General features: G+C 34.6%; 2 protein-coding genes across 11 annotated transcripts; both read right to left on the minus strand.

The window, feature by feature from the left end:
* Positions 1-3554: 3554 nt before the first annotated feature.
* Positions 3555-5302, minus strand: LOC107477838 (phosphomevalonate kinase, peroxisomal). Its single transcript, XM_016097916.3, has 5 exons — positions 5175-5302; positions 4969-5097; positions 4316-4414; positions 3993-4115; positions 3555-3875 (listed from the first exon to the last, which is right to left on the minus strand). The coding sequence occupies exons 2-5, from the start codon at positions 5077-5079 to the stop codon at positions 3609-3611; spliced, it is 600 nt and encodes a 199-aa protein (XP_015953402.1). The 5' UTR covers positions 5080-5097; positions 5175-5302; the 3' UTR covers positions 3555-3608.
* Positions 4977-12341, minus strand: LOC107477837 (pentatricopeptide repeat-containing protein At4g16835, mitochondrial). Of its 10 annotated transcripts, none has more exons than XM_052259653.1 (7): positions 11919-12341; positions 9959-10265; positions 7284-9277; positions 6875-6938; positions 6589-6775; positions 6046-6191; positions 4980-5065 (listed from the first exon to the last, which is right to left on the minus strand). In XM_052259653.1, exons 3-5 carry the CDS (start codon positions 9206-9208, stop codon positions 6737-6739), a joined length of 2028 nt encoding a protein of 675 aa, XP_052115613.1. In that variant the 5' UTR covers positions 9209-9277; positions 9959-10265; positions 11919-12341; the 3' UTR covers positions 4980-5065; positions 6046-6191; positions 6589-6736. The 10 variants fall into 10 exon arrangements, with proteins under 10 accessions (XP_052115610.1, XP_052115613.1, XP_052115608.1 ...); XM_052259654.1 differs by lacking the exon at positions 4980-5065 and adding an exon at positions 5299-5487 and having other exon boundaries at positions 6091-6191; XM_052259652.1 differs by lacking the exon at positions 4980-5065 and adding an exon at positions 5848-5993 and having other exon boundaries at positions 6091-6191.
* Between the last annotated feature and the right edge of the window lie 2855 nt (positions 12342-15196).

Raw genomic sequence — 15196 nt, forward strand, 5'->3', positions numbered from 1 at the left:
AAAAAATATCAAAATATAATAATGAGATGTAAGTAAAAAAATAATATTATAAAAATAAAATAATTTTTTAATAAATTTTTTGTTAAAATTTTAAATTTTAAACAAATTAAAAAATTAATATCAAAATCAAATTAATAATTTTAAAAATATAATAATCTTTTTTAATAAAGATAGCACTTTTAATTAATATCATATATTAAAAATTTAATTCCTGATAATCTATTAAATAGATAAGATCAAACATATTATCTAAGTCTCCACCTTATAATTATCTCTAGTAAATTAGCTTTGATGACAAATAAAACACACCTCCAATTCATGGGAGGATTATTTACAAATAAAAAACTAGCCAGTCAGTACATTTGTTTGTTTTACGATAAACTTTGTTAAAAGATAACTCCCAGAGTTTATTTCTTAGATTTTGAATTAGCTTAATAAAGGTAAGAGACTCTCTCAAATAAAAATGTTAAAAATAAATTTTTTTAAAAATATTTTTTAATAATTAAAATTTAATATATAATTAATTAAATTATATTATTTTTATTAAAATTAGATAAGATAAATTGTGTTATTTTTGTTCTAATGCCCAACTCCCAAGCCATGATACGCTCCGATCCCCATAGTTCTGCTTGGTCCACCTCACACCTTCTTATATCTGCCCAAGAGCCTCTAATCCATTCACCAGTGTACGTACGTAATAGGCCAGCAGAATTCAGTTTAACCCAACCTTGTTATGTGGCACTTTCCATTTCAATCCCCTCCGTGTAGTTAAAACTTACCCGCATCCCGAAAGGAATCGAGAAAAAAAACAGATATAGTTGTTGGATGTATAAGCTTCATCAACACTTCCATAGCTTTCGGGCAGTCCCTCATCATCGCATGGAGGCATGATTTATCCACTCCTCTGCAATTGCGACAATAAGGGTCGGTCCCTAGAATTCTTGCTCTTCGTATCGCTGTAAAGAGTCTATTGTGCATCATTTGCCACTCTTATCGGTACTTTTCACTTCCACAACGCCTTCCAATTGCTATTAGTATCTCCACCATAATTAGCTAGAATATTGAAGGTGAAGCTACAGTAAATTCACCCTTGGATGTTATTATTACTATTACAAAAATAGCCTTGTATATTAAAATTAGCTAATAAAATCGGTCACCGTATATATGTGTATAAATATATTTAATTTAGTTCATTTTTAATGTGTATTTTATATTTCAATATGTATTTTATATTAGTGATTGATTTTAGTGTACATATAGCATAGTCGTTATTATTAGAATTAAGTACTTTTTACGTCTCTAATGTCTTGGGTCAAAATCAAATTAAAATTTTACGTATATTTTAAGTAAAATATGTGTAAATTTAATCGAATTTTAATATATTTAAATATCAAATAACGTATTTATTAATTTTTATTTTATTATAAAAATGATCTAAATCATAATACTAATAGGGTTGTTATATCATAGGATTATTAATAACATGTTTATTAATTCATTTTTATTTTAGTTTCATAATAAGTGATAGGGTTAAGTACGATTTTGGTTTCTAAGTTATAGGCCGAAAATTTTTTTCGTCTCCAACCTTTTTTTGTATACAAAATCGTCCTAAAGTTTAAAACCAAGTATTAAAATTGTCCTTTTTACTTAAATCTTAAAATTTTGAACCAAACTACTCATAACAAAAAAATTATAAAAGAAAAATAAGAGAAGGAGAGTATTTATACTCCTGTAAAAGGGGAAGGGAAGAAGAAAAAGGGGAAAGGCCAAGAAGAAGAAAAAGCTGTCAACGATCCACCTTTGCCTCCACTTTTGTCGCCAAAAATTTAAAACCAAGTTAAAATTTTGGGATGATTTTAAAACTAAATTAAACATTAGGAACTATTTTGTATACAAAAAAAAATGTTGGGGATGAAAAAATATTTTGACATATACCTTAGAGGTCAAAAATGTACTTAACCCTAAATGATATTTTTAAATTTGAATAATTTATCAATTAGTTTGTACTTATTATACTGTATATTCAATAATTTATTGAAAAAAGAATATTAATATAATGAATAAAAAATAATTTGAAAAAGATATTGTTTAAACAAGAAGGACAAATAAATCCCTGACCAATTTGAATTTAAAGACAATTAGATCCCTGTCCATTTCTGAACCTGACACGTCAACATTTTTCACTCAGAGTTAACAGAGAAACACCCACAGAGACCGCATTGTGTTACAAAAGTAGAGAACATGAACCGAAGTAGATTATTTTTGTCTTGAGAAGTCGCGTTGTCATTCTAAAAAATGGACAGGGGTCGAGTTCGTAGTTCACTCATAAAATTAGACCTTTTTAGGACAGGAAAGAAACAAAAAAAGAATGAAAACGACCCGTTTTGGCTTAGGGGCTTTTTTGTCCATAAACCTTTTTTCTAAACCATCCACGTAAGACACAGTAATGACATGATGCATGAAGGGATTTAAGTGTTTTGGTTTTGAGAATGTAAGGAACTTAAATGTATTTTTTAATCTTTTGGGAATTAAATGTCCGCAGGACAAAAGATTAGGAACCTATTTATCATTTTCTCTAATCCTTATTATTATTATTACAAAAAAATGACCAATTGTACCTATGAAAGATAAAAATGCTGACATATATCCATGATAGATCGAAACTAATCTTGTACATACGGAAGATGCACTTCGTGTGACAAAAGTATCATGTTTTGATTATAAACTTACTTTGTTATTATCCGAACCTACGTGGCACCCCAACCCTCCAAAGCTCTATCTACATGGAAGTGAACAATTTTGTTCACCAAGGGTTTGAAAAAAAAATAGATTTTGCAGGAGAATATGCTGTGCCCTAGTAGAGCTTCATCGTCGTCGTCGCTCCATTCCCAATTCGAAAAAGACGACCAAAGCACGCCCAAGCGGTCACAATGAATATGTAACAAAAAATCTTGGATAGATTAGCGAGTAGAGAATCATACCAGGCGTTTCGTTGTCGACAACGAAGGCGCCACTCCCTCACAATTAGAAAATGGATAAATACAGACAGATTTACAGACAGATTTAGTCTTTATTACAAACGAATTTTTGATTACCGATGAAATTACCGACGGATTTTGTCCCTCTGTAAAAGCCCCGTCGAAAATTATTTACCGACGGATTTTTTTCCATCGAAAAATTACCGACGGATTTTTACTAATTACCGACGGATTTTCCCTCTGTAAATTCTCCCTCCATTTCCTGAAGGCGACAAACTTACAAACGGATTTTCCGTCTGTAATTACAGACGAATTTTCAGACGGATTTTCCATCTATAATTACAGGCGAATTTTCAGACGAATTTTCCGTCTGTAATTACAGACGAATTTTCCGACAGATTTTCCATCTGTAATTTAAATTTTGGAAAATCATGATTACAGACAAAAAATCCGTCTGTAAAGTAAAATAGAATTTTTTTTTACTTTTTCTAATTACAAAATAAACTTATTTTCATACAAAATAAATATAAATTTAATACAAATTTTTATCTAATTTATATTCGAATATTTATAATATTTCAAAAAATAAATAAATTCATCGTATTAAAAATAAACAATATTTACAATAAATTATTCAATATGAATTGAAGATACAGCTGAAGTGACTTCATTTGTTCTAGGGTCAACACTTTTTAAAGAAACGCCATAAGGATCTTCTTTAACTAGAAGGGCAAGAACATTGAGTGAGCTCCATGTTTTTGTCACATTGCTGCTTGAATCTCCCAAAGTAACAGCAAAGACAGCATCAAATCCTCCTGCTCTTGGAACTCCAGCCAACAACACTCCTTCCAAGTTCAGTGTAGCATCTAAAAGTTTTGTTTGTGATTCTGGTTCAATCTGCATGAATTGCAAGGAAAGAGTAGTGATATTCTACCGGCAGATATAATTTATAATCAACATCATTCAAACAGAAGAAGCCTAATAATAAGTGCCAAATCAATGAAAAGAACTTACAGGAACACCTGCAGCCTCACCCATTAGGCGCATATGATATCTAATCCCAAGCATAGCTTCTTTTGCACCTAGCAATGCTTTAATAACTGCTTCCTTGTTGGGTTCAGAAGCTTGCTCTATCCACTGCGAGAATTGCATTTTCAACATCAACATAAGAAGAAAAGCAAGAACATGAGAGCCTGAAGTGTAGTCTCAAGAACATGATATCACATATGTGCATTAGAAATTCAGTCACACCACTTGAAACTGAAAACAAGAAAAATAGGATAAACTTTTATTTAGAAACCCAAGAAATATACAAGGGGTAAAGTGTAACAACATACACGATCAAAATCTGGATTCTTTATCCACAAGGGTATCTCTGGAAGCATTTGTTGCAGAGTTTTGGCATCTTGCTCGGCCAAAGGACGAATTATGGGATCCTGAAATTAAGAATGTCATAGTCTGAAACTGTTAATTAACTAAGCAAAAGTATAAGGTAATGAATAGCATCTTCTAAAGTCTATAGTTAAATCATAACAAAACTTTGAAGCTACCCTCTTTCCCCACTATGGTATTTCAGCTGAAAGTATGTGTTCGCAAAATTCAGTAGTGATTAAAGCTGATATAGTAAAAGTAAAATTATATTAAATTCAACAAATAAGTCATGATTACCGGAAGAAAAGGCAGACCAAATACTGCATTTTCCTTGGATCAGAACCTTAATTATGACACATCTTATATGAAAACTAAGTATTGCTTTTCAGCATCTTACTTTAGACAAAAGCAATCTTCATGAATAAAAATTATCATAGAAAAAATCTAGTGTTAAGCTCCTACTATATAGCATATACACCTAGCAAGGAGGTACCTTTTAGTTTCATGCAAAAGTCTTCTAATGGCAAATTTAATTGGCATAGTGGATCCAAAAATTAAAAGGAATAATAAAACAAAATAAAATAAGAACAGTTGAATTAGTTTAGAGGAAGAAACTAACCTTGACATGTGTTGGCTGAAAGTATATAAACACGTAGTATCCAATGACAACACCAATTGAAGTTCCAATTCCAAAGCCAATACAAGTACCTATGGTACTAAATACACCCATCTTAGCTGAAAGTTTTGTCTGTTCAATGTGTAAAAAAGAGAGTGAAGCTAACTAAAACTTGCACAATAACAGACTGTGAGTAGTTAAGTAGAGACCTGAACTCACTCACTTTGTGTGCCTGAAAAAGACAAGAACCTATCTTTAATTTGTATATCTTATCAGAAAAACGTTCCCTTGAAAACCAGTGGCCAGTAAGATCAACCATCATTTGATCCACACAAAACTGTTTGATAACGAAATTTGCAAAGGCATTAGAAATTCAGTCACACAAGTTGAGATAGTCAAATTTTGTTGTCTTTCCTTCTCACAGAAACATAGATCCAAAACATCTGAAGTGCTTCTCTCTCTATCCTTCACTCTCTCTCTCTCTCCCCTTAAATTTAAACAGAGATAAAAAGGAGAACGTGCCTGAAAAAAAAATATAAACTTTTTGTCCACCAAGATAAGAATAAAATAAAGAGAGAAAGAGCATCTAATCTAATCTAACTGAATGAGATCCACTCCACTAATTTAACAAAATAATCGAATTTCAAATACTTCACTAATTTTAACTAAACTGAATGAGATCCACTTCTTTGAAGAACGAATGAATTCACGTGATTACAAGCATGAAAGCTAATTCCATGAACCCGTTTACTTGTGCAAAGACCGCAACAAAGTAAAGCTAATTATCATTACCGAATAAAATATTAATTATTAATTAGTAATGTAACAAAAATTGAATAAATAACTAAAAGAGACGAGTAATTAGGTAGAGAGATGCTCAAATTAAATAGAATGCACTTTAAAATTGACTCTAGAGATAAAAAAATAAGTTAGTTATTTCATTTTTCTTTTTTCCTTTTTACAAAAAAGAAAAATAAAAATAAAGAGCCCGAAGCATATTTCTTTCCAATGTATTCAGATAGTTTAACCTGAAAAGGCATAAATAATACATTAATAATGAGAGAAAGAAAAGGACTTTACTGGCTGACATTCTGGTAATATTTGCTTAGGCTGGCAGAAATATACCTTGATAAATTCCTGATCAAAAACAGCCTCTGCTTCAAAATCTGGTGCTGTATTCCCAACTAGTTAGACATAAAGAACCTCACCTCCCACGTTGCTAGACCCTTCATGTAGCCAGGAAGACATTCAAATTGATTCATTGCTTCTAACATTGATCATTAACAGTAAAAATCCACAACAAATAAGAGAAAAAGCAGAAAAAGCTAGCAACTTTCAAACAATCTAAGCTACCTTGAAACAACACATTTTCTCAAAAGCAACTAAAGACAAGAATCAAAGCAGAACAAGTAGTACTCATCAATTATATTGGTCATCTAATATAAGAAAGTTTATTGGTCATGAAGTAGTACATACAAGTAGTACTCATCAATTATATTAGGCACAAAACAGTGGTTTAATAATAACTAACAACTTCATGCAAGGAAAAATACTACCAATCACAAATGCAAAACATGAGAAAACTTACACCCAATTTCATAAGCAATCCAAGAGGAAAAGTACCTAAATCTTGTGAATTGGGAAAAGGAAACACAGAAAACAAGTTCCGCTCTTTTCCATCTCTCTCAGGAAATTCATCAAACACATGGCAATCACCTAAAAATCAGAAGACTAGCAAGAATGGAGGATATCCTGGTAACCACCAAGAAGACTAGCAAGCAGACAAGTGACCACACGAGAAGTCAATCACCTAAAAATCAGAACCAATCGTGAATCAGAAGCTAAAACCCCAAAATTGGAACCCAAAACCCCCCAAATTTCACATAACCAATTGAAAATCGAAACATACCTTCTCTGACTCAATTAGCCATTGTAGTTCATCATCACCATCATAGCCATACACATCTTCAACACTGAAAAGGGAGAGCGAGTGAGAACAAGTGAGAAAGAGAGGATAGAGACTGAGACAAAGAATGATGACCTGGTGAGCGCACGAGACGATGGTGAGTGGCAACGATGAGAGTAGACGAAGGTGAGGAAGAAGATGAAGTGGGGTGAAAACGAAAGAGAACAAGGAAGAAGTGGCGTGAGAATGAAGGAGAACAAAGGCAGTTTGGCGTGAAAACGAAAAATTCATTAAGGTGAAACTTTTTGTTCTTGGCATGTATAATGAAGTTCATTGAACTAACTGGTTTAAATAGACATGTCCTTTGACTGAATTCAATTGCATTGTTTTGGTTGCATAATGGCAAGATTACCAGTAATCACTGCAGGAGCAGGACCCGTCCTTGAAATGATGAAACCTAGTGGTATCCCTAACAATGATTTCTCTTCCTTCTATAGCTGATATGTACTTTGTTGCAGTGTGGCAATCTCCACAAACTCTCAAGTTCTTGAATACCCTGATTGGAACACCTAATGGTACCTTTAGAAGTCCAAATGCAATTGCCAATTTCTCACTGTGCCATAGAAGTAGCTGTTCTTTCAGCTCCTCTTCCACGTCATGCAATGCAAACTCAAGATCCGGAATATAGCCAGCCATCTTCATTTTCTTCTCCAATTCATTTAGTTTTTTATGTATAGAAACCAATTCTGGGTGCAATCGGTCACTTGACCGAAACTCATGCACCACACTCTTTATCTCAATCCAACTATATCCAGGTGTCTTCACTACATTATTGTCTTTCATCGATCTCCGAATCCTAGCAACATGCTCCCATCTATTTTGTGCTGCATAAATATTGGCCAATTGAACATATCCAGTTGCACTACTAGGATCAAGCGCAAGCAGATTCTTGGCAGCAAACTCAGCCAGATCTAGGTTCTTATGGATCCTACAGGCTCCCAAAAGCGTTCCAAAGATGGCAGGATGTGGCTTAAACGGCATACTTTTTATCAAGTCTTTTGCCTCAGATAACCTTCCACGTCGACCGAGAAGGTCAACCATGCAAGCATAGTGTTCTGGCCTAGCTTCAATTCCATAATCCCTTATCATAGCATCAAAATATTGGACCCCAAGATCTACAAATCCTGCATGGTTACAAGCTAAAAATACTGCTACAAAAGTAATCCAATCTGGCTTCATGCCATCATTTTTCATTGCATCAAATAACTCCAGAGCTTTTTCACCAGCTCCATGTTGTGCATAACCAGAAATCATTGTGTTCCATGATACAAGGTCTTTCCGTTGGATCTGCACAAACAATTTCGACGCGTCCTTCAGCTCCCCGCATTTGGAATACATGCTAACCAATGAAGTTCCGGCTGTGGTGTCACTACTCAATGGAGATTTACAAACTAACTGATGAACTTGTCTACCAAGTTGCAATGCTGATAGGTTACTACAACCCAATAACACACTAGTCAAGCTCACAGCATTAGGCTTGGCCCCAGTCTCTAGCATTGTCTTCAAAAGCTTCAACCCATCTTCTGCCCTGCTATTATCAACATACCCAGCTATCATAGCATTCCATGTCACCAAAGTCTTCTGAGACATTTCTTGGAACAATTTCTCGGCAGACTCAACTCTGCCAAATTTCATGTACCCAGTGATCATGGCAGTCCAGGTAATCACACTCTTCACAGTTGCAGCATAAAAGCATTCCACTGCAGAATCCAAGTCTCCACAAGCCACATACCCCGACACCATCGCACTCCATGAGACAGTATTTTTCTCTGGCATTGCCAAGAACATCATGCGCGCCTCGCCCATCAATCCAATCTGAGCATAACCTGAGATCATCGTGTTCCAAGACGCCGTATCCTTCACAGGCATTACATCAAAGTAAGCACGGGCTCTGTGGATGCCAAAATTGTTCAAATAACACGCCAGCATGATATTATAAGACACACTATTCGGTTCAGGAATTTTATCAAAAACTTGGCGTACAACTTCAAAATTCCCAAGATTCTTGGCGTAGCCAGCAAGGATAGAGTTCCAAGTAACGGTGCTCTTCACTGTCATTTTATCAAACACTTGGAGAGCAGAATCCATGTCACCCAATCGAAGGTAATTGGCGATGAGCTTGTTGGAGGCAACGACATTGTTGAACATGCTCTGGTTGAACTGTGATGGGAGTGGGGTTACTAACATGGTGGAGCCACAACCGAGGCCGGAGGAGGAGGACACGTGGCGTTTACTCAGCGTTAAAACAAAGTTCCTAACAAGCCCTGAATAATACATGAATCGATGGCTTTGTCCTTAAGGGGCCTTGATTCTTAGTTGTTTCTTTGTGTTCAAGAGCTTATGCAGCTGTAGTGGCGGGAAGATAAACTGGTGTGAGTGCTTAGTTATTTGTTTGGTTATTTTAAAAGACTTCAACTAGGAGCTAATTTTCTTTTAGCCAATAGTTTTTTTTTTTTAAATTTTAAAGAGAAAATATAAGAAGCCAACTTTTAGCCAACATTAGTGGGCTTTTTCTTTAGTTCTAAAATTTCTCATTCTTTTTGGAGGATTTATAATTTAGAATTTAGAGTTAAAGTTTTATGATTCAGGATTTAAAGTTTGAGTTAAACAAAATAATTTTCAAAAAAGTTGATGTTAGTTAAAAAAAAATTGTTTCCCTAACATTTATCAATTTAAATTCTAAATTTTAAACCTTAAATCCAAAATCTTAAATTCTATATCCCAAATTCTAATGTTAGTTATTTTCATTCTCTATATTTTCATTCGAACCAATATTCACACCACAAAAACAACCATTCAGTCCTAAAAGTTCATTTAATCCCTTTTCATCTTGCATCCAATTCACAAAACACATACACGGACCAATACCATCAAACATTCCGCCATAAGTCAAACCACATACTAAACTAATCAAAGTATCAAACACCCAAACCATAAACATTTTCAAACTCATTCACTCACTCTAAAATCTACCACATAAATAGTATTGTAATTTTCTTTTTCTGAAAGAGAACTAAAAAGAAATACCTCTGCTACGCCGCCGGTCCTCTCTTCCATCTCTGAGGATGAATCCTACCGGTGATCTTTCCGGCGTCGCCATCTTGTTGCCGAGCTGCTACGTCTTCACTGACAGCAGCAACACTATCACCGCCGAGCCTCTCTTTTCCTCTCTGTTCTCTAGACCGGCGTGGCCTCTTCTTCGTCTTTTCTCTCTTCGCGATCTCTCTCCTTCGCCGGTGGGGGCTCACTTCTTCACCTGTAGCTTTTTCTTCTCTCTTCCCTCTGTTTTCAAAGCCACTCCCCCTCCGTTCTGAGTTCTGACTCCCACGGCCCCCTGTTATTGTGTATTACACTATTATGTTGTAAAATAGATAAGAAAGAGGTAATAAAATAAAGTATAAATAAAAGACACTATTATTAGTATTTATCAATATTATTATACTATTATAATATATTAATATTATATTAGTAGTATGTGAAGAGAAAAAAATAAAAGTGTTTTATTGTAGTGAAAAAGAGAGAGGGAAAGTATTTTCTTTTGTTATTGCCAAGGTTCAGAGAACCGGACCGGTCATCAAACCGCTCTAGTCACTGGTTTACTGGTTTATTGGTCTAACCGGTCCAACCGGTGGTTCAACCGGATAAATCATTTTAGAATAGAATAATAAATAAATTATAAGGTGCTTTATACAGGTAAGCTTATTAGAAATATGCAAAACTCTAAAAACATGAGAAAGTACCAGTTGAAAGCTTCTAATTACAATTGTTACCAAATATATATGTCCTTTATGTAAGGTTAAATTTGAATGGAAAAGCATCTTATGTGCAATACATCATAGAGGTCACATTCAATAGTTTTATTGACTTGAAGCTCATTAAAAAAACAAATAAAAATTAAAACTCCTTGATTCTTTGGCAACCAAATGATTGAAAAGATAAGTGAACATAGACCAAATGTGCAGGGGTTGAGCACTAACATTTCAGAAATTAGCAATACTCAACATCTAAAACAGAGAGAACAATTGTACAAAAATAGATATTAACAGTTTATAATTTGTGGGAATTAACTTAATATTCTATAGTTTCTTTCTTCTCCTTTTAGTTTCCTTTCTTCAATGGAAAGTGGAAACAAGATTTAACAGTAAAAATTCAATAATAAATATTCCATCATTCATTTTAATCAGTTCAAAACAAGATACAATTTAGCTAAATTTAACTAAAAAATTTAATAAATAAATTCAGTTCAATACAACAGAGAGAAGACTTAATCATTCAGATAAAAGTTCATTTAACATAAATTAACAAAGAATTATCAACGTTTAAGCATAATTTTTTTCAATACAGCATAAAAAAACAATCAAATAGAGTACAGCCAGCAGTAGCAGTAGAGTTAATCATTCAACAGTAGCATTAACCATGTTCTTAACCTAAAGCAGGAGCCAAACACAATGAAAATTATAAGCATGTTCTTAACCACAACACAAGACCATATCTGCCTACAGCATTCATCCATTCAACACAACACAATTTTGCCTAGTGCCTACAACATTCAGCCATTCAACACAACACAATTCTGCCTACAATCAGATAACCCCAATCATAAACATCATTACCAAATTAAATAAAAAATCAACCAAAAATCACCTTGCAAATCAAAAACTCAATCTCTTGAACTCAATAATTACATCAGTTATCCAACTAAATAATTGCATCACAGTTATCATAAACTGATTTCAAAGCCTAGAAGCAGTAAGCAAAACCAATCAACAAAGCACTGACTGAGTATTCTGTTCTGATTCTGTGACTGGGAAGCAACAAATTCAAGTTACAGCAACAAATTTAACAAATCCAAGTAAAGTCCCGATTTACAGCAACATTTAGATTAGCAACAAGGCAAATTTGATTAGCAATTCAGCAACATGCAAAATTACAGGGAGAAGGGAAATCTGAAAAGAGAGAACAGGGAAGCGATGGTGCAGGGACTCACGAACGATCGACGGCGAGTCGGCGACCACCCCACGAGTTGCTTCTGCCGCCGGCAACGAGACAGACGAACCACGAGATGCCAGTTGACTGAGACGAGACTCGAGTGAGGCTGGGAGGCAGAATCGAGCAGAGACAACCACGGACGACGAGCAGCAACCAACACGCACAGCTCGAGCACTCACTGGCGGAGGGAGGCGCGAGCAGCCGAGCACAGAGGAGAACGGCGAGATGCGAGCACCCGACGTGGAGGATCCGGCGAGAGGCCCGAGAGCACGAAGACGGAAGTTCTTGAGTGCGATGGACGGCGGCAGCAGTCTCTCACTCCGACAGACGGCGACAACTATTGGTGGAGGCTAGGGTTTGCTTTCTTTGGTGGAGGCTAGGGTTTGATGAAGGAAGGAGTTGGAGAAGGGGGAATGGGGGATAACGCGCAACTTTTTCCCTTTCAAGGAAGGAAATGAGGTCGTTTAATGTGAACCGGCCGGGTTCCGGGCCGGTCCGACCTGCCGGTAACTGGCCGGTTCAGCGGTTCTTGAGCGGTTTTTAATTTTGCGGTTTTACACGCTGGACTGGATCGTTTTCTTTGTCGGTTCCCGGTTGAATCGGTTCGACCGGTCGGTTCGGTCCGATTTTTAGAACATTGGTTATTGCTGTTGTACTCTCTTTTGTATCAGGTCATGCCTATTTATAGGGGTACAAATGCATTGCTATTAATTTCATTTTGTTTTGGAAAACAACTTCTTCAATATAGGAAAGGTTAGCCGCCCAAACTCATAAATGGGCATTCAATTTGTTTTTATCATAACATTTCCCTTGGATGCTCATTTAGGATAATACCTCATTAAAACCTTACTAAAGAAAAATTCAGGGGAAAAAAAAACCTTAGTGAAGAAAAAAGAGTATAATATAATGTTCTGAAAACCAGATCGGACCGAACCGGCTGGTTCAATCCGGTTAACCGGAAACTGGTCACCTAGTCGGTCCGGTCCACCTGCAAAACTGTGCTGCAAAAAACCGACAAAAAAACCGATTGAACCGGTGGTTAACCGGTGAACCAGGCAAACCGGCCCGGTTTTTATAGGTGCCGGTTTTTTCCCCTGCTAGAAAAACGGCGTCGTTTGTTTAAAAAAAAAGGGACGAAGAACGCGTGACTTGCAGGCTGCCACTCCCAAAATTGAAAATCCAAAATCCATAATCTCTATTCTCCAAAATCTTCGAAGAAGTGAAGACTGAAGAGTGAAGAACCCTCCACTGCCACTCCTAACCATCTGCTCCACTCCCAATCTATTCTCCACTCTCCAAAATTGAAGCAGCTTCTGCATACAACGGATCAGAGGACGCCGTGAAGAACACCCGACGTTCGGCCACCTTCGCGCACCGTCGCCCACGCTCGCGCACCGTCGCGCACCTGGGTTTTTGGGTTTCTCCATTTCTGGCTTCTGGGTTTCTCCGTTTCTGCCTTCTGGGTTTCTGGGTTTCTGGGTTTATGGCTTCTGTGTTTGTGGCTTCTGTTCATGCTGTGTTGTTTTCTGGCTTTTCTTCGTTCTTCTCTTGAGGTAAGATCTGGGCTTCTGGCGTCTGTTCAGTGTACAGTGTATACTGTTTTCAATTTTTTTTTCTAGCTTCTGTTCTTCTATTTTTTTATATGATTAATCAAATGTGGAATGAATTTGTTGTATACTTGTATGTTGGATTTGAGAATAAAATTGATGCATGTTGAAATTGAAAATTATGTTCTGCTCTGTTGTTCAATTTTTATTTTTTTAATTTTTTCAAGTCTGCTCTGGTTAGTTTTTTTATCCTGTCAATTCTGCTCTATTGAATGCATATAAAATTATAAATTGTATGAACTATGAACTATGAATTGATATATTGAAGTATTGTTTGTTGAATATTGTTTCTTTTGGTTGCAAAATATTGTGTTTGTCATTTATGTGCGTTTTAATTTCTTTAGTTACAAACTTTGATATTTGAAGTTGTTTATGACCTTTTAATGATAAATTATGTATTGTTTATTTTGTGAAATTGTTAAATTTTGAATCTGATTAGTTTAGAAATTATTGCATTTAACTTTTTAAAATTATGTATTAAATTTTTTATAATTTTACTCTATATTTAATTAAACCAGTTCAACTATGGTTTAATCCCAGTTGAAATATTAAACCATTAAACCAGTTACTTGACCGGTTTAATGACCGGTCCGGTTCTCGCAACCTTGGTGGTGATATAATCAGCTCCTCGGAAATAAATGTTTTCAAGACTTTAAGTGGACCTTGTAAATTTACAAGACTTGGCTTTGTCGTTTAAGCTGTTTTCATAAAATAACATTTCCCTAAACTTGTTTTGTAAATTCATTGAACTTAAGATGTTAATTTTTTGTAATAACATTCTTGATGTTCAACTTTGAAAAAGTATTTTCCAATTTTTTTATGCTAAAGTTTGGAAAAGTATTTACTAAATATTTAAATCTATCAATAGTTCATTAGGCTCTATTATTAGACACTAATTGAATTTAACGACCTAAAAGCTTTAAAAGAACGCATTAAGTTTCTCAATGAGAATTCGTTCTATTTCTAAAATCAACCATGCATGATATATTTGGTTAAAAGACTAAAGTACTTCACACACTATAAACCAGTTTTACATCAATTTAAAAAAAAAACTACATACTAGTTTGAATTATGGGATCAATAAATCTGAAAAATAAAAAAAGCTAGAATAAATTTCCAAAATAAATAAATATCTTTATTGAAGCACAACCTTGATAAACTCTAGTCTTTTGTTTTACCGTACTTTCTGCTTCATTCAATTTGAACGTTTGAGCTTTCACTATATTAGGGTAAAGGATTATTTTAATTATTAATCGTTTAATTAAATTTTAATTTTGTCTATAATATTTAAAATATTCTATTTTTATTCTATTTAAAATTAAAATATTTTATTTAAAAAAATTATTTTATCCCTAGTATTATCGTTTTAATTTTCTTATTCTTTTATCACTTTCCTTCACAAATCACTAAAATTAAACCACTTCTATAATCACTACAATTATGATTTTTGTTGCACGTTAGAAGAAAATTATAATAAAAATATATATTTAAAAAAAATATTTTGACTAAAAAAATAAAATAAGAAGATAGAGTTTATTAGTAGTTTATTAGTATACTAATATAGAAGATAGTGTTATTGTAGAAAATATGAACGCACTTCAAAGAAAGAAGGAAAAAAGACACTTGGGGAATAGTCAAGTGGGTGGTGGTTGGGTAACCACCTCGTACC

Source organism: Arachis duranensis, chromosome 3 (genome assembly GCF_000817695.3).
Source record: "Arachis duranensis cultivar V14167 chromosome 3, aradu.V14167.gnm2.J7QH, whole genome shotgun sequence".
Lineage (NCBI taxonomy): Eukaryota > Viridiplantae > Streptophyta > Magnoliopsida > Fabales > Fabaceae > Arachis > Arachis duranensis.

Bases quoted from the DNA above. Each gene is read 5' to 3' on its own strand.
- LOC107477837 (XM_052259650.1), bottom strand. From the start codon at position 9,208: ATGTATTATTCAGGGCTTGTTAGGAACTTTGTTTTAACGCTGAGTAAA. The intron at 6,939-7,283 runs GTAATCTTGCCA...CTCCCTTTTCAG, and splicing joins TGCTCCTGCAGTGATTACTG to TGTTGAAGATGTGTATGGCT. The intron at 6,192-6,874 runs GTATGTTTCGAT...GGCTACATGAAG, and splicing joins GGCTAATTGAGTCAGAGAAG to GGTCTAGCAACGTGGGAGGT.
- LOC107477838 (XM_016097916.3), bottom strand. From the start codon at position 5,079: ATGGGTGTATTTAGTACCATAGGTACTTGTATTGGCTTTGGAATTGGA. The intron at 4,116-4,315 runs GTATGTTGTTAC...CAATTCTCGCAG, and splicing joins AGAATCCAGATTTTGATCGT to TGGATAGAGCAAGCTTCTGA. The intron at 3,876-3,992 runs GTAAGTTCTTTT...CAATTCATGCAG, and splicing joins GTGAGGCTGCAGGTGTTCCT to ATTGAACCAGAATCACAAAC.